The sequence below is a fragment of the Piliocolobus tephrosceles genome, chromosome 15, assembly GCF_002776525.5.
Source record: "Piliocolobus tephrosceles isolate RC106 chromosome 15, ASM277652v3, whole genome shotgun sequence".
NCBI lineage: Eukaryota > Metazoa > Chordata > Mammalia > Primates > Cercopithecidae > Piliocolobus > Piliocolobus tephrosceles.
Genome location: NC_045448.1, coordinates 31,413,100 through 31,432,231, shown reverse-complemented (window position 1 = coordinate 31,432,231; position 19,132 = coordinate 31,413,100). Strand labels below are relative to the sequence as shown.

The 19,132-nt window shown below is 43.1% G+C and overlaps 1 protein-coding gene across 1 annotated transcript in view; it reads left to right on the top strand.

Annotated features, from left to right (window-relative positions):
• XDH (xanthine dehydrogenase) overlaps positions 1-19,132 on the top strand; it is a 74,852-nt gene that overhangs the window by 8,527 nt on the left and 47,193 nt on the right. Inside the window, exons 2-8 of the mRNA XM_023217321.1 lie at positions 271-328; positions 3,071-3,167; positions 4,870-4,978; positions 7,339-7,465; positions 8,306-8,367; positions 17,725-17,793; positions 18,154-18,240. Of these exons, the coding sequence (XP_023073089.1) occupies positions 271-328; positions 3,071-3,167; positions 4,870-4,978; positions 7,339-7,465; positions 8,306-8,367; positions 17,725-17,793; positions 18,154-18,240 (609 nt within the window). The remainder of the gene's footprint in view (positions 1-270; positions 329-3,070; positions 3,168-4,869; positions 4,979-7,338; positions 7,466-8,305; positions 8,368-17,724; positions 17,794-18,153; positions 18,241-19,132) is intronic.

Here is a 19,132-nt window from a genome sequence, read left to right as displayed (position 1 = left end):
TATCTCATGAGAACTAATTCATGACTAAGGGGGTAGCACTAAGCCATTCATGAGAAATCTGCCCCCATGATCATATTGCTTCCCACTAGGCCCCCCGTTCAACACTGGGGATTACAATTAAACATGAGCTTTAGAGGGGCAACGTCCAAACTATATCACACTTCCCACTAACTCTACAAATTCTTGAGTGAGACACTGAAGGAAGAAATTAATTGCAGAAGGATGACTAAGTATACCTATGATGTATTTTTCTTTCATTTCTTTTAATAGGTGGTGGAGAAAAATGCAGATCCAGAGACAACCCTTTTGGCCTATCTGAGAAGAAGGTGTATCCTGACTTTGGAGTGGGAGTGATGGAGAAGGGGGGCAATGGTGACTGATTCTCTGGGCCTTACATTGTTTCCTAGTGACTGGTGGGGTGGCCATGAGGTGTGGAGGAAAGAGCGCTGGATTAGGACTTAGGACACCTGCATTTTAGTTGCCCCTGTAATCTAAGATTCTCAGCTACTAAATGAGAGGATTGTTTGTGGTGATCTTTGAGGTGTCTCCCAGCTAAGACTCTAGTAATGCCAAGGTTTAATCCAGGGCCTGTAGAAAGGCCCTCATTAGCCTTGGTGAGCTTCATGGTCATTCCTCTGTGGGAAGAGGGGGCCTTCCTTAGGTGACATTTGCTTAATACATAAATGCAGTTCCTGGGGAATGTTTCCAGCTCTGTCTAGGTGGAGGGAAGCAAGGGAAGTTGTGTCTATTGGGAAAAGGATGCTTGAGGTAGGAATCCTATACAGGTAGCATTCATTGTAGAAACAGCAAACAGGGAGCCCTGGAGGGCGGGGAGACTCTTTAGACAGACTGGGGTGCTGCTCCTCACTCAGTGTCGGGGAGCTTCTGGAAGAGCCCCTAAATCTTCAGTTCTGAGTATCAGAAGTATTCTGAGACCCTGGAACTAAAACAATAATAATAATTAGAGTTAACATTTAATGAGCACTTCCTATATACAGGCAGGATTCAAAGTGATTTGTGCAGCTCACCTCAATCTTCACAGGAATCCCATGGAAGCGTAACACTCCCTTTTCACAGAGGAGGAACTGAGGCCTTGGTATGTGAAGTGACCTGCCTTTTGCTAGTGTGTTCTGGGGAAATAGTGATGGAGACTGCACCAAAGCCTAGAGCTATGTTCCCAACCTCTCACCCACACTGGCAACTCTCCAGGGGGCCTGTCAGCAGGACTGTGCTCATCCTGACCTCTGTCAACAAAACCTCCTTCTCCCAGGGTGGGGTGTCTAGTGGATCTTTCCAGTGACATATATGGGGACAGCAAGGATTATTTCAACCCCCACAGAAGTGAGCCTGGAGCCCATGATTTCACTCTGGTTTGCTGCTCTCCGATCATACAGTACAGTGGTTGGCTTTGGTGTACTTTGTTCTGGATTTTTTACCTTAAGTGGGTGTATCTGGAGGTTCACAGAAGATAAACCTGGTGGTGTTGGGGAGTGAAAGTGTCACTGGATCGGATCAGGTGATTGCATGAAACTCCATTTACAGCCCATCTACCTGGGAGGTCTGGGAAGAGAAGCTCATTCTCAGAGATTATTGAGATCAATTTTAGCTTTCTAATAATAAAACTAATTTTAGTTTTTTAATCATTTCCATTGTAGTTTTGAAGGCCCAGAAGCCTCAGAAATTCCTTATCACAGCAATTGGCTGTGTCACATCTTAAATGAAATGCAAAATTGAAAGCTGGCACATAAATAGGATGACCTTGCAGCTTATGGCTGTCTGTGCTCAGAGACAATTTACAGGAGTTCCAGACTGGGGAGAAAACTCCAGCCTTGACTTTTACCCTAGCTTCCAGAGAGGTCTCCAGGCTGGGAGGAGACCTTGCTAGACTTTAGACTGCCACCGTTCATCTTCAGGTGCCCCCAGAGTTGTATGACCCGCTGATAGCTGTATATACCCTGACTAGGACACAGAAAACCTTCACAGATGTGCTGGGGAGGAAGGAGCGCAATGAAGGGAGCTCACCCAGTCTGGAGTCAGATGGCTGTGGTGGGGCCACACTGGCAGGGCAACATGAGTTCCTGTGTCATCTTGTGTGACCCACGTTACCTCTTGGGTCTCAGTTTGTTGTTTTTCAAATCTGTGAGGAAGTTTCTTTCCTGCCTGCTAACCAAATCATTCTGAAGGTCAAACAGGTATCTAGGTGTAAGTGCTCTTCCAAAATAAGATGTTATATTATTGTTTTTAAATTTTGTCTTGAAAATGAGAGAAGTGACCAGGCGATAATCCCCTCAGTTTCCTCCATCTTCAGTAGGTGGTGGGTTGCTTAGAGGCCTGCAGGTCTGAGGGAGAAGCAGCAATGTGACTCAGGGAAAGTGACCTCCGCATAGCTGTTCTCTAGCATAGCTTACTAGTTAGGCACTTTTAAAACTCAAAGTAGCCGATGATCTTTCTGCAAGTATATATAAGAGTGTGGCCCAGTATTGGACCCTGACCTAAAAAGAAACCACTCTATTTTAATTTCCATTCACATATCTTGTGGGCCAAACATTCAAAAGCCTCTGGTCTAGCCCTAATTTTGATTCTTGGGGATTTATCAGCCCAAAAGTTCAGAGTGAAAAGCGAGGACTCCGAGGTCCCAGAACAGATCAATGTCTCATTCTGACCCAAGCGGCTTCATGGTGTGCCCAGCTGGGAGTGATGTGAGAACTGCCCCGTATGCTCAGGTGTATGATTTACCTCCTCACACATAGAAGACTTCAACCCAAGAGCAGGCTCTAGGACTGACCAGTCCTAGAACTCATGTCCCAAGAGATACTACTTGGATGCTGTCCATGGGGTCCTGATGCCTTTGCTCTTCTGTGCAGTGGAGATGGCCCTGTTCCCTGCCTCCCTGGGGTGCAGTGCAGTCTCTCTGAATAAGGAGGCCAGTGGGCCTGCTGCCCTCCTAGGTTAAGGGGCCTGAGCACATGTGGGAATGAATGGCTCTGCCCACGGCTCTGCCCATGCATTTCCTAGCAACCCAGCAGACTCCTCTCCCTGAGTTCATTCTCCTTAACTCTTGACCACCCAGTGGGGCTGAGTGGCACCAAGCTCGGCTGTGGAGAGGGAGGCTGTGGGGCTTGCACAGTGATGCTCTCCAAGTATGATCGTCTGCAGAACAAGATCGTGTATCCTTTGCCTGCACCACCCACGTGGGGGCTGTGATGCAGGACCAACTTGTGAGGGAATGCATGAGTGTATGCGTGTGCATGTGCACGTGTGTGAACCCCTGTTTTTAAGGAGAATCTGTGCACAGGAAAACTGTAGAATGATCTCTTAGCAAGTATGTTCTAGGCTTATAATATTGACCAGGCTCCGAACTGCTGATAAAATGACTTTTCTAAAATCCAGGTTTATATCGCATTCCATAAAACCCGTCAATAACTCTTCATTGTCCCCAGGACAAAATCTCTTTGCTTAGTGGGCAAGGCCCTGCACAGTAGGCCCCAGGTTTCTTCTCCAGCTTTCTTTCTTACCATGGGCCCAGCACTCCATTCAAGCAGAGATAATTGTGAAATATCAGTGACACAGGCCCACTAATTGCTTGGTCTTTGTTTAAGCTGGGACGTTCTCCTAGGATTTCCCTACCTGGCTGACTCTTACTAGCTCTTTAGAACTGGATGAAAATATCACCACCTCCAGGAAACCATCCTGGATCTCTCAAGACCAGGTTAGGTGCCTGTTGACTGTGCTGGTCCCATAGTGCCCTGTGCACAGCCTTCCCAAGGTAAACTGAGGCATAATACAATTTTTTTACAGTTTGAGAAAACAACAGTTCATGAGTTCAAGCAGCTCCAAATTAGAAGCAGTTCAGGCACTCCACCAGTGAAATGCAAGCAGGAGGTTTTTGTAGGATGGACACAGGCAAAAAGCAAAGAAGTTATTTGACTGGTTACAATTATACAATTGCTTTATTTGGTCTATCCCATTGGAAAGTCCCTAGTTCTATAATTGTAAGTTCATTGACTACTTCTGATTGGTTGATCTTAAGGCTTATTTTTTTTAAATAAAGATATTCATAATAAGTAACTCCAGTTAAAACTCTCCTGCAAATCAAGCAGAGTTTAGGTCACTTATGAGGCTTAATTGGTTTTGTCTGCTGAGTCTTCAGGCCTGGTCTCCTTTTAAATTTACTTTAACAAGATTTAAATTGCATCTTCACATGGGCTTCCGCTTTTCCGGTTGACTGCAGGCTGTTGAAGGGCAGAGCTTTCATCTTATTCATCTTTATTTCCCCAGCCCTCAGCAGAGTGCCTGACATGTTTGGCACTCAATAACTGATGCTGATTGCAAGTGAATGAGTGATGAATAACAGAAGAATGCAAGGAAGTTCTAGCTAAGGGCTTGGTGTCTCACACCCTTTCCCCACAGAGGAATGAAAGCAATAGAGGTGAGGAAATGCAGGGAAGCAAAGTGATTGGAGGTTCTGGCACTGAGGCTAAGGAAGAGCCCTGCAGGCAGAAGCATGCTTCAAGGCTGCAGCCTGCCAGAGAAACTTCCCTTTGACTCAGCCTCCAGGGTCAGGCTGAGTAACAGGCAACTGAAAGTGACCCTGGCTCCCTGGCTTCTGCTCCAAGGCTGAGGATGCTCTGATGCCTGATCCCACAGGATTCTGGAAGGGCTCAGCTTTACCTACAAGAAGGGCTTCCTTTGTTCCTCGCCCAGAGTCTTCAGTGGAGAGGTGAGGACACTGGTAGAAGATACAAGAACACAAATGGGAGCAGAGAGACATAATGTAAAGCCTCACAAAGTCCTCCAGAGCCCACAGTCAGGCCCATTCTGATGACCTGAGTGGACAATAAATGGAATGACCTTAATCTGGGGTTCTAGCCACTTTTCTGCCAATGCCTGCCTGGCCCCCATCTGCTCCTTGCACCATGTTGCAGTGACAACTGTGGAAGGAATAGGAAGCACCAAGACGAGGCTGCATCCTGTGCAGGTAAATAGAGGAAAGGGAGCTGTGCTCTTGAGATCATGCTGCTTCCTCTGCAGGGAGGCTCATGCCAAAGGTGCAGACGTGCTTTGGGTTGTTGGGCAGAGTTTCACTGCTTAATCTAAGGAGGCAACTGCACCCTGGCCACCTCCCCATCTCCTCTGGGTACCATGAGGTGAAAAGAAGAAACGCCCAAGGCTGAATCTCCTTCCTGTGAGCTGGTTGGTTATAACATTGCATGATCTCAAGGGACCCAAGAGGTCAACTGAAACTGGTGGCGAGGCCAGTCCAGCTGCACCAGAATTTGGAGGAAGAGATGTAGGGAAGCTTCCTCACTTTGTTCTGGAGTGTGTTTAGGAAACTCCCAGCCTTCCCAGATTTGAATTTTGATTATCTGTGCCCCCTGTTTATAAGCCCACCTACTCCCTGCAATGGTAATTCTGCACCCCTTACCTCCCACCCACAGATAGTACAAATGTAAACTGCTAGGCCTTCACGTTCATTAGAATGGAGGTTAGCGAGTGCTAAATAAGATGACAGAGATTTAGTGCCTGAGCAAGGCTTTCTCCTTGATGGTGTCCGGCCACCTGAAAATGCATTGAAATCCGAAACGCTTCTGGGGCGAGTGGCAGTGATAATCTGAGAGGGGTTTAGGGAGACAATCAGGATGCTTTTAGGCCAAGTGGAAAGAAAGGGGAGTAGAGCCCTGTTGGAAGGAATGGCCATTGTCCCCAAAGCATTTTGTTTGACGAAACTTGAGGTCTTTGGGAGATTATAATACACGTTGCCAGAGCTTGGCCCAGGTCTTAATTCTCCCTTGATTATTTGAGGAGACATGTCATTCAGGTGATGGAGTAGGAGCCTCCTGCAGAGTGGCTGGTTCTATTCCTTGGAATGGCATCTTGGGCCAGTCAGATGAGGTCAGACAGGTCGGGGTGATATTGCTTTCCATCCGTAGATTTGTTTCTTAGGCAGGAAGAGGGGAAATTACTAAACTTGTCCAACCTGAAGGAGATGTGAGAGGGTTAATTAAGACTTGTTATTTTCTTTGAAACAAATAGATGAAAGAAAGAATAAATAGTTTAAACACAGGAGTCAAGTATTAGTCCATTCACACACTGCTGATAAAGATATACCAAGACTGGGTAATTTATAAAGAAAAAGAAGTTTAATTGACTCACTTCCATGTGGCTGGGGAGGCCCCACAATCATGACAGAAGATGAAAAGCACATCTTACATGGTGGCAGATGGGAGAAATGAGACCTAAGTGAAAACAGAAACCCATCAGATCTCATGAGATTTTATTCACTACCATGAGAACAGGATGGAGGACTCACCCCATGATTCAGTTATCTCCCACAGTGTCCCTCTCACAACACGTGGGAATTATGGGAGCTACAATTCAAGATGAGATTTGGGTGGGGACACAGCCAAACCATATCAGGTCATATCTGTATAATCAACCTAAAATCCTCCCTGTCCAATGGTACAGGTTCTTATGCCTAATGCACTTATTTTGGTTACACATAGGCTACAGAGCCAGATTCCACTTCTTGTCCAATTATTTGTTTTCTCTTGGTTTCTGTGACACTGTGGTTCTGCCTTTTCCTTCTCTCTCCACACTAGCTCCTCTTCTGCTCAGTCTCTAATTGCTGCAGTGCCCTGAGCCCTGACCTAGGCTGATCCCCTTCCTCAGCCCTACACTCTCCCTACATGAGTTTGATATTGTCCACATGCCATAGGCACTTACATTTACAACTTCAGTTTTGACCTCTCCTCAGAAGTTAGACTTACATTTCCCATTGCCTACTTGACATCTCAATACGGATGTCTAATCTCAAACTTAAGAAAACACTACTTTTCTCTAATGGTTTCCTTCCCCAGTCTTCTCCCATCTAAATCAATAGCAAAGCCATCCACCCAATTGCTTAAGACAAAAATATGGACATCACCTTTGACTGTTTCTCTCATATGCCACACCCAATCCATTCGGAAGCTGCCTTTTGGTTATGATAGTCACTGTTCTTGGAAAAGACCTTGCTAGTCATAGCTAACATTGGCTGACTGCCTGCTATACGCAGGTACAGTGTTAAGGGTTTTACATGAATTATCTCAGTTAATCCTTATCACAGCTCTAGAGGTAACTACAAGGATGGTCCTCATCATACAGGTGAAGAACCTATGACTCAGAGGGTTTGGAACCTGGCCAAGGTCACAGTTGGTAAATGGTGGCACTGGGGCTTGACTTTGTGCAGTGACTGCTACCCCCCACTGTCTCTCAACATGGGCTGGCTCCAGTCGAGTCCTTTGGGGAGCCAGGGAGGGTTCTGCTATCCCAGGTGTCTATGTCATCTGTTCCTTTTAGGAGAGAATTGCCAAAAGCCACGGCTCCCAGTGCGGGTTCTGCACCCCCGGCATCATCATGAGTATGTACACACTGCTCCGGAATCAGCCTGAGCCCACCATCGAGGAGATTGAGAATGCCTTCCAAGGTACGGGCCTTCAGGCACAGCCTAGGAGGTGGAATGGCAAACGAGGCCCTGAGGAGGTGAGGGCAAGTGCCAGGGCAAGGAACATGAGGGACTACCCTTTGGAGGAAGGGCTCAGGCCCCCACTCCCCCACAATGCGGTGACTAAGATCTGCTAGAAAGCCAACCCTCTCTTAGTTGGAAGAACTCCTGGTTGGTGTGGAGACCTCCTGGGGTCTCCTGCCTTTGGGTTCACCTTCCTGAGGTATCTGTCTGCCTTCCACCAGTATTGGAGTGGCATTGGCAGTGCGTGGCTGGTGCAGGAAAACTCCACAGGGGCTAGTGATATGATTTCCTTCCCTCTCAGATTTCACCAGAACAGAATTCTGCAGGGCAAAGACCACCTATGTGTCTGTTTCTCTGAATTAAATAGAGAAGCCTCCCCATCTATTCACCATTTCTATCCATCATCTATTCAGTTATTTTGAGTCACATCCTATGCCACAGGGATAAAAGACACAGCCTCTACTCTCAAAAAGTTCATACTCTGAAGAAGAGACTTTATAATGTAGTCTGATAGGCTAACTGATGAAGCTATGATCAGCCACTGTGGGAGCACTTAGGAGAGGCACCTGACTCAGTCTGGGCATTCTAGGAAGGCTTCCATTCTCGGAAAGACTTATTGAAGTCATGACAGATGTCCTGAAGTCAGGATAGGAGAAGGCCAAGAGGCCTTCCAGACAGAGGTAACAGAATATGCAGCCTGGTAAAGAGAGCACCCAACTTAGCTGCAAGCAAAGTCACAATCTCCTCACCCATCCCAGGGACCTGCCCTGACATTGCAGTTTTTTCCTTGGCCCACAGGAAATCTGTGCCGCTGCACAGGCTACAGACCCATCCTCCAGGGCTTCCGGACCTTCGCCAGGGTAAGTGGGGACCCCAGAACATCAGTGTCTCTGCTCCTAAAACAGCAACGCTCAGAAATCACTGTTGGGAGGGAAACCAAGGGCCTCTGGTCTACAAACAAGGATGATAAGATGACCAGTTAGTGAGTCTTCCCTCTGGGGACATCTGGCATGGGGAGTAGAGTCTGCTATTTTTATTCAGGGAAGGGTTTTTATGAATAGCATGGGAATTTCTGCCAGTGATGGTCTGGAGACCAGCTTCCTGGAAGAGGCTCACTGCCTAAGAGTTAGCTTCCTCTAGTGCCTTTGGGTTTGGCAGCTTTCCCTTGGAGACTGGCAGGCTCAGCCCATGGCACAGGTGCTGAATATAGCATTTAATAACAACCTGGCCTTGCTCAGCACTTGTACCCCTCCTCCTTTCCTCTCTTGGCTGCTTTCTGTGGCTGGCGCTCTGTTGGGCTTATGAAACTGGTAATTAGATCTCCAGACAGTTTGTGAACCCCTGCAGTGTTCATATAACTCTGAGTGAGAAGTCACAGCTGGGTGTGTGGGCATTGATTATATACACACATACACACACCTGCCATCTGGCAAGGAAGGCAAGAGAGCTGGCATCTCCTTTCTTGGCTTAATCTTCCCCCAGGTTGTACCTGACTTCTCAGTTGGGCCAAGTTAATCTTGACTCCAAATCAAACCATCTCATTTCAATTTGATCCTGGGTCCAGGGGAGTTACAGACACCTATGCTTTCCACTCACCTTTAGGGTTGGCACATCATGAAAAAGAGTGCTGTGTGCATATAATCCAAGAAGGGGTAGGTAGACATGGAGACAGGACCTTATAAGGATGGAAAACACCACACTCTGATTAATGCTGCTGCTGATGAAGAATTAGCAAGTGTGGAATTAAATGAAAATGACTAAAAGCACAAATTCAGATTCTGCAGACCTGTGTTCAATTTGATGCACTTAATTGATGCCCGACCTTGGGCAAGTCTCCTTGTTTCTATCAGGTTGGTGCAAAAGTAACTGTGGTTTTGCCATTAAAAGTATGGAAAAAACTGTAATTTTTTTTGCACCAACCTAATAAAATGGTGATTTTATTAGGTGATTTCATTAGAATATCTACCTTACTGTATTTATAAAAACTAGGTACTTCTTGAAAAGCTTTTAGAACAATGCCTGGCACATTTCAGTTATTCAATAAATGGGAACTATAAATTATAATGCTCGTACATTTCTTCCATTAGCCGCTATATAATCTTCCCAAGTTACTCAGTGTTTCCTGAGAACCAGGGATTGTTCATCTTGCCTCTATTTACTTCATTAGAACTTGCTCAAAGTGATAAAATGTAACCAGTCCTCTTAATTTTTCAAAAGAGAAGGATTTTTTAGTATATCAATTGCCTTCCCTCCTGGAAGTTGAATTCAGCTCCTGAATTCACCATGCAGCACTTAACCTCCCTCAATTCAGCTACCTACAGCACAGAGCAGAGCAAGACTGAGAGCTCTGAGCAGCCAAAATGACTGACACACAAAAGGTGCTCAGAAGCTAATGCATGTTCCTCATCGGAGGTCCCCAAGATGTTTCTTCAGAGCCTTTTTACTTTTATTTTACACACAGCTCTAACAAATGTGGTTATCTAGTTTTCCTGTCCACAGCACACACTAGAAAGTGTGTGGAGGGTCAGGTAGAGGTGGGCACACTGCTCACAGCAAGAAGTGACCACACCTATCTGGCGACAAAGAAAGAAATGGAGAAACCATTAAACAGGTACAAGCAAGACTTCCAGTTTCTGGTCTGGCATGTGAGCAGCTTAGGAGTCTTTATTTCATCTAAACAAGAAGAAAAAAGCTGAACAAACTGAAGAATCAACAATTGCTTTTAGATCCATTAGAGGAATGAGGTCACAGGACAACTCATTGTCTAAAAAATTGGAGAGACAGACAGGCAGACATGACACATCAGAGCAGAAACCCAGGAGCAAAAACCTCTGCAGGAATCTTTGCCAGGATAGGAAGATGTAAGTACTAACTGATGAATTGCTGGAGTTTATACATGGATATAAACTACAGGGGGATGTAGTCATAGAGGGGGTGCTCTGCATCTTTGTGAGTTTTACCTCCAGGCGGTCCACCAGGTCCTCACAGTAAATGCTGGAGAAAAATCTCCTTGTGTTTCTGCTAGGGAGTGGGAAAAATGAACCATTTTGGAATATACCAGAGTATTCTGTTCTTCTTAAAAAGGCCTGCCCTCAGGAGAAATTATTTTACCACAGCCTAAACTTCTGAGGTTATATTAGAGCCTAACCTACCTTGGGGAGGGGAAATATGCAACCACCGGGCCTCTGGTCTTTCACCCGTGAGAAGGGAAATACACAAGCCCAGCCCCCTCCAGCCATCCTCTCCCACTAAAAGGAGAAAAAAAAAACCCGAGAAGCACTTGTGAAGTTCACAGGCGAGGGGCACAAGCTCCCCTAATCCTAGGACTATACAATACTTCTCCCTCATATCTTACCAATAAATTAACTAAAGGCCTATTTACATCAGATCCTTTTAGCCAGTACATCATGTCCACCTTTCAACCAAAAATTATAAGGCATAGTCAAAGGCAAACACAATTTGAAGAGACTGAACAAATAGCAGAACCAGAGTCAAATAGGGCAGGAATGTTGGAATTAACAAAAGAGGAATTTTATAAAGCTATGGCTAGTATGCTAAGAGCCTTAATGGAAGAAAATAGATATAGCATACTAGAACGGATCAATAATGTAAGCAGAGAATGGACATTCTAAGAATTGAAAAGAAATGCTAGAGATTGAAAATACTTATACCAAATTGAAGACCACCTTCAGTGGGCTCATTAGTAGACTGGACATGGTTGAGACAAGAATCTCTGATCTTGAGGATATAACAGTGCAAACTTTCAAAACCAAAAAAACAGAGAAAAGGGAGTGAATGAAAACAAAACAGAAACAAATAAGAACTGTGTGATAACTACAAAAGGTGTAACATATGTGTAATGAGAATATCAGAAGAAGAAGAAAAAGAGAAAGGAAAAGAAGCAATATTTGAAACAATAATGACTGAGAATTTCCCAAAATTAACGTCAGACTTTAAACCACAGAGTCAGGAAATGCAGAGAACACAAACCAGGATAAATACCAAAAAAAACCAAAACCAAACAAAAACTACACCAAGGCATGTGATATTCAAACTTCAAAAAATCAAAGGTAAAGAAAAATGACTTGAAAGAAGCCAGAGGAAAACACCCCTCACCTACAGAAGAGCAAACATAAAATTATATCTGACTTTTCCCAGAAACCATGCAAGCAAGAAGCATGGAGTAAAATACCTGAAGTGTTGAAAGAAAAAACCAAAGCACCTAAAATTCTGTAACCTCCAAAAGTATTCTTCAAAAGCAAATGAGAAATATTTTCTCAAACAAAACTTGAGAGAATTTGTTGCCAGTAGACCTGTAAGAAATATTAAAAGAAGTTCTTTAAAGAGAAGGAAAATGATGTAGGCCAGAAACTCAGATCTACATAAAGGAAGAGCATCAGAGAATGAACAAGTAAAGGTAAAATAAACGTTTTTATTTTTCTTAATCTTATTTGGTCTAACAGATAGCAATTTGTTCAAAATAATCATAGCAACAATGCATTTGTTTATGTGTGCATATGTGTATATATATATGTGCTTGTGTATAAGTAAAAGGAATGACAACAATGATAAAACAAACAAGAGGGAAAAATTAGAAATACTTTGTTATTATAAGATACTATCACTACCTGTAAAGTGGCATAGTGTTATTTAAAAGTGGACTTGGATTAGTTAAAAATGTATACTGCAAACTCTAGGGTAACTACCAGAAAAAAAAAAGAAAAAAGGAAGTATAATTGATATTTTATGAAAGGAAAGGAGATGAAATTATTTACAATGCTCAGTTAAAATCACAAAAGTCAGAAAATGTGTGACAGACAAAACTAGAAGCAAAGAACAAGGACGACAAATAGAAAACAATAACAAATATGGTAGATACTCATCCAACTGTATCAATGATTACCTTTAATGTCAGTGATCTAAATATACCATTTAAAAGACAAACATTGTTAGAGTAGATGAAAATAACAAGACCCAACTATATGTTGTCTACAAGAAACCTACTTTAAATGAAAAGACACACGTAGATTAAAACTAAGTAGATGAAGAAAGGTAGACCATGATATACTAATCAAAAGAAAGTGGAAGTAGCATATTAATTTTGTACACAGCAAACTTCAGATCAAGAATAGTTACCAGAGAAAAAGATGGGCACTAAAAATAATAAAGGAATCAATACTCCAAGAAGACATAACAGTCCTTAATGTGTATGCACCTAACAACAGAGCTTCAAAATACATGAGGCAAATCTGATGGAACTGCAGAGACAAATAGATGAATCCATTATTATATGTGAAGACTTCAACAGCCTTGTGTCAGAAATGGACAGCACCAGGCGAAAAATCAGTAAGGACATAGTTGGACTCAACAGCACCATCAATTAATTGGATATAATGACATTTATAGACTACTTTAGCCAAAAACAGCAAAGAAGACATTTTTCTCAAGCTCATGTGGAATATTCACCTAGATGGACCACATTCTGTGCTATGAAACACACTTTTACAAATTTAATTTGCATGAATAGAGATCATACAATGTCTGCTTTCAAACCAAAATGAAATTAAACTAGACATCAATAACAGAAAGATAGCTGGAAAACCCCCAAATGCTTGACGATTAAACAATACAATTCAAAAGAACAGAGGTTCAAAAAGATAATCTCAAGAGAAATTTTAAAATATTTTGAATTAAATGAAATTGAAAATATAGCTTATTGAAATTTGTAAGATGCAGTGAAAACAATGCTGAGAGGGAAATTTATAATATTGAATGCATATATTAGAAACAAAGATTAAAAATCAGTAATCCACCAGGCACGGTGGCTCACTCTTGTAATCCCAGTACTTTGGGAGGCTGAGGTGGGCAGACCATGAGGTCAGGAGTTCAAGACCAGCCTGACCGACATGGTGAAACCCCGTTTCTACTAAAAATACAAAAATTAGCCAGGCATGGTGGCACGCACCTGTAATCCCAGCTACTCAGGAGGCTGAGGCAGGAGAATCACTTGAACCCGGGAAGCAGAGGTTGCAGCGAGCCAAGATTGCGCCATTACACTCCAGCCTGGGTGACAGAGCAAGATTCCATCTCAAATAAATAAATAAATAAAGTAATAAAAATAAAATACAAATAAAGTCAGTAATCTGGGCTCCCACTTTAGAAAACTAGAAAAAAAAAGACAGATTAAATTCAAAGTAAGCTGAAGAAAAATAAAATTTGGAGCAAAAATAAATTTCATTGAAAACAGACAATCAATAGAGAAAATCAACATAACTGAAATTTGGTTCCTTAAAAAGACCAATAAAATTAATAAGTCTTTGACCAGGCTAACTAAGAAAAAAAAGAGAAGATACAAATTACTAATATCAAAATAAAAAGATCTTACTATAGATCTCATGTACATTAAATGGATAATGAAGGAATATTAAGAACAACTCTATGCTCATACACTTGATAACCTAGATGAAATAAAACAATTCCTTGAAAGATGTAAGCTACCAAAACTCATACAAGTAGATAATCTGAATAGGCCTATAACTATTGAAGAAATTGAATCATTAATTAATAACCCAACACAGAAAGCACCAGGCCCAGATAGATTCACTGGTAAATCTTATCAAACATTTAAAAAAGAAATTATGTCAATTCTCTACAATCTCTTCCAGAAGATAGAATCAGAGGTAATACAAAAGTTAATCACTTTCCTATATAACAGCAATGAATAAGTGGAACTTGAAATTCAAACCACATTATCATTTACATTTTACATTAGTATTCCCCAACAAATGAAATACTTAGGTATGCATCTAAAAAGTATGTACAAGATTTATGTGAGAAAAACTACAAAACTCTGATGAACAAAATCAAAGAACTAAATAAATGGAGAGAGATTTCTTTTTCATGAATAAGGAGACTGAACATGTCAAGATGTCTGTTGTTCCCAACTCAGACTCAATGCAATCCCAAACAAAATCCCCGTAAATTATTTTTTGGCTATCAACAAATTGATCCTAAGGTTTATACGGAGAAGAAAAAGATCCAGAATAGCCAACTCAATATTTAAGGAGAATAGAGAACAAAGTCAGAGGACTGACACTACTCAATTTCAAGATTTACTAGAAAGCTGCAGTAATCAAGACAGTGTAGTATGGACACAGTCCATATTACAAAAAGAATGGACAAAAGAATGGACAAAGAGCTCAATGGAACAGAATAGAGAGCCCAGAAATAGATCAACATAAATAGAGTCAAATGATCTTTCACAAAGAAGAAAAGGCGATACGATGGAGCAAAGATGATCTTTTAAACAAATGGTGCTGCAACAACTGGATATTCACATACAAAAAAATGAATCTAGACACAGACATTATACCCTTCTCAAAATGAATCATAAAACTAAATGTAAAACAATAAAACTCCTAGAAGATAACATAGGAGAAAACCTAGATGACCTTGGAATGATGATGACTTTTTAGATGCAACACCAAAGGCATGATCCATAAAAGAAATAATTATAAGCTGGACTTCATTAAAAGTTAATAACAGAAGAGTGAGGAGTCAAGCCATACACTGGGAGAAAAATATTTGCAAAAGACACATCTTGTAAAGTACTTATCCAAATATACAAAGAACTGATAAAACTCAGCAATAAGAAAATGAACAACTAAATTAAAAAATGGGTAAAAGACCTGCACAGCTAACTCACCAAAGAAGATATATGGATGGCCAGTAAGCATGTAAGTTCAACATCACATGTCATTACGGAATTGCAAATTGAAAGAGCAGTGAAATACCACCACAGGTCTATTAGAATGGTCAAATCCAAAACACTGACAGCATCAGATTCTGGTGAGGATGTGGGGCAACATGAACTCTCATTCATTGCTGGTGAGCATGCAAATTGCACAACCACTGTGGAAGACAATTTGGCAGTTTCTTACAAAACTAAACGTGTTTTACCATTCACCTCAGTAATCACACACCTTGGAATTGACGCAAATGAATTCAAAACTTATTGCCACACGAAAACCTGCACAGGAACGCTTACAACAACCTTACTCATAATTGCCAAAACTTAGATGCAACCAAGATGTCCTTCAGTAGGTGAATAACCTGTAGAACATCCAAACAATGGAATGTTAATTCAGTACCAAAATGAAGGAGCTATCGAGCTACGAAAAGACATAGACAAACCTTAATTGCTACCACTAAGTGAAAGAAGTCAATCTTAAAAAGCTACACATTGTATGATATCAATTCTATGAAATTCTAGAAAAGACAAAACTATGGAGGCAGTAAAAAGACTAGTGGTTGCCAGTGATTAGGGGAAAGAGATGGATGAATAATCAGGACACAGAGGTATTTTAGGGCAGTATAACTCTATTCCATAAGATATCATAAGGGTGGACACATGTAATCATGTATTTGTCAAAACCAATGGAACATACAATGCCAAGAGTGAACCTTCATATAAATTATGGACTTTGAGTGATAATGATGTGTCAATGTGGGTCCATCAATTGTAACAAATGTACCACTTTTGAGGATGCTGAAGTGAGGAAGGTTGTGCGTATATATTGGGATAGGGGATATTTGGGAATTCTCTACATGTTCCACTCAGTTTTTTCTGTGAACCTTAAACCACTCTAAAAAAATAAAGCTTTTTTTTTTTATTTTTTATTTTAAAAAAAGGCACCAGGGCAGAAGTCTTAGCCTATTTAGTAAGCTAGGAATCTCAGGAGGGTGGGGATGAGAAAATGTAGTCTTATCCAACCTCAATAGACCTTGAGGGCAGTGACGCATCACTGCACATCACAGTAATTTATGTTATTAACACACCAATGAATTATCAAGAAAATAGATCTAAATAATAATGTGCTGGCACTTTGTCTGGAAAAGGCACTTCTGTGAAATACAGCCTTCCTCAGGAGGGCCAAGTGAGTGGGGTTCAGGACTTTCACTTCAGGCAGGGCAGGGCATTTCCCTGCCTCACTCTTTCTCCAAAAAGAAATGTGAGAAGAGGCACTAAGAAACCTCTCTTTCTTCCTTTCTTTCTGTCTAAATAAAGAGGGGAAGTGCAAGGTGGCTGGCTAGGGGGAGGGTCAGAATGGACGGAGCAGGTCTAGCGCCCAGTGCAAGAGCTGTGAATGCAGGAAGAGTCTGTACACGGAGCAGCGTGTGCAGGTGGTGGGGTGAGTGCGGGGTTTCTCTCCTGATGCCACCATCTGCCTGCTTACAACTTCTCCAAGGTCACACCTCCAGCGTCCCGTGAGTGCTTTCTTGGGGAAGCCAATGAGTTGTGAAACAGCCTCTGGGAAATGCCAGCACGGTATGATGTCTCCTGTGGCTGACATGCAGAAGGACTGCTCCCGGCCTGCTTTTTCAGGAATTGACTACCCCAGTGCCTGGGGCAGAGCCTATGAGTTTTCCCTACTTTTTCATCTCAGCACAACTCCAGGACTCTGTCTTCTGAAGCCCTGAGCTGCAGATCGGTCAGCTGAGCACGCCCCTCCACCACCCTGCACTGCCTCCGTGCTGGGAGGTAGTGATTCTAGAGTCTGTGTGTGCTCTGCCACTGGTATCCCAAGAGATCCTGAACAAGTCTTTCCCCAGAGATGCTGGGTGGTCTGACCTGCATACTTTCTTCAGAACAGGCCCACAGTGAGCAATGAAGAGCGTTTACCTTTCTGGGAAGAAGTGCCTAATAAGCAATAGGGAGGCCATTGGGCACACTGGCTGGACACAGTGCTGGGCCCAGCACCCATCTTGGACATCCTTGGCAGGGTCCCACAGAGAGTCCAGCCTGGGAGACACCAGCCATGCCCCATGGAACCTCGCTGGTCTGGAAGTTGAGCCGCTTGAGTCTTGAGAGAGCCAATGGGAATATCCCTCATAGACACTTCCTGAGGAAGCAGCACTGAAGAAGAGAAGTGGGCATAGGGGATGGGGTTTGATAAAGTAGGACCTAGTTTTTATGGAGAAAATTTCCTGAAATTCAGTGACCTTGTTGCTCCTATTTGTTTAATCTACCTTAGCCAAGCAAGAGGGAATGTAGCTGAGGCCTCCACTCCGCACGACAGGCAGGTAGGATGCCCCTGCTGTTCATGCTGGGACAGGCATCAGAGCTGGAGTGTTCTGGATATTAATAATCTAGGTTCCTTAGCTTCTGCGAATACTCTTTGTAAATACCCTTGTGCAGATGTTCATCATCTCTCTAGGGTGGTGGATGCTGCGGAGGAGATGGGAACAATCCAAACTGCTGCATGAGCCAGAAGAAAGACCACTCGGTAAGTGAGTTCTTCTCCCCCTGGAAGCCTGGGGGTAATCTGAGACTTAGAGGAGTCGGTGCCCAAGCAGTGGGGGCTGGAAAAGGAACCTACGGTGAGTCAGTGATGGCAGACTCGCCGTAGATGAGTCTACGTAGACTACTACGTAGTCTGCCCTCGTAGATGGGGATGGCGATGGTGCACATTAGCCCCAGGTCCTCTAACTGAGACCCTCTCATTCCTGCCTCCCAGGGATTACCTGCTCCTCTTGCACCCTGCAGGGGGCTGGAAATGATGGCTGGAAGGAAAGGCTGAATTGGTCCCCTTGGGTGTTTGAAAGGAGGGGATACTACCCCATCTACCTGTTCTCTTTCCCCGTAGGTCAGTCTCTCACCATCTTTATTCAAACCAGAGGAGTTCACGCCCCTGGATCCCACCCAGGAGCCCATTTTTCCCCCAGAGTTGCTGGTAGGTGATGCCTCAGGGACAGGTCCAGCCAAGTCTGTACTGTGAGTCCCCGGAGACCTGCTTTATTTTCATACCCACTGGGAACTTCGTGTCTTTCTTGTCCTTTAGGTTTCAGCTTAAATTTCCCTTCCACTTTCTGAAACCCCCTAGGTTGAGTCTCTGCTATGTGTGCCCACAGTCCCTGCACTTCTGTTCACGTGTGTCACACTTACAGTTACTAATTTGATGTCTGTGTTCCTTGTTAAAGGACAAGCCCCATGAGGATAGGGACTGGCTCTCTGGGCACACTGTGTAGCATAGCAGGTACACTATAACCATTTGTTGATCTCCTGCCTATATCTAATACATAAGCACCCCAAGAAACCTATTCCCTCTATAAGCAATCCATTTATTTAAGAAAAAACAAAACAAAACAACAAAAAAGAGAGCTCTCTTCAAAGGACATGATCTGCAGCTCACGGTTGTATCTTAAGGAAACCCCCTCACACCCACTTTATCACCGTCACTCTAATATTTATGGCAACAAAAGAATCAAGCCACTCGGAGTTTTTGAAGTGCATGCTTCTCAGGGTGTTGAGCTCATGAAAACTGCTTTGTAGCTTCAGCAGGCCAGAGAGAATGGCTTTGCAGTAGGCCACCAGCAGATCTTTCTCTGGACTGTGAAACTTTGAAAATACCAGCAGTTTTATGTGAGGGCTTCGTTCTCAGCCCAGTGTCACCCTGCAAGCACTAAAGCCAGCCTTCCTAGGCATCCCCTTATAACAAACCCTTCCTTCCTTCTTCCTTCCTTCCTTCCTTTCCTTTCCTTTCCCCTTCTTTCCTTCCTTCCTTTCCTTTCCTTTCCCCTTCCTTCCTTCCTTCCTTCCTTCCTTCCTTCCTTCCTTCCTTCCTT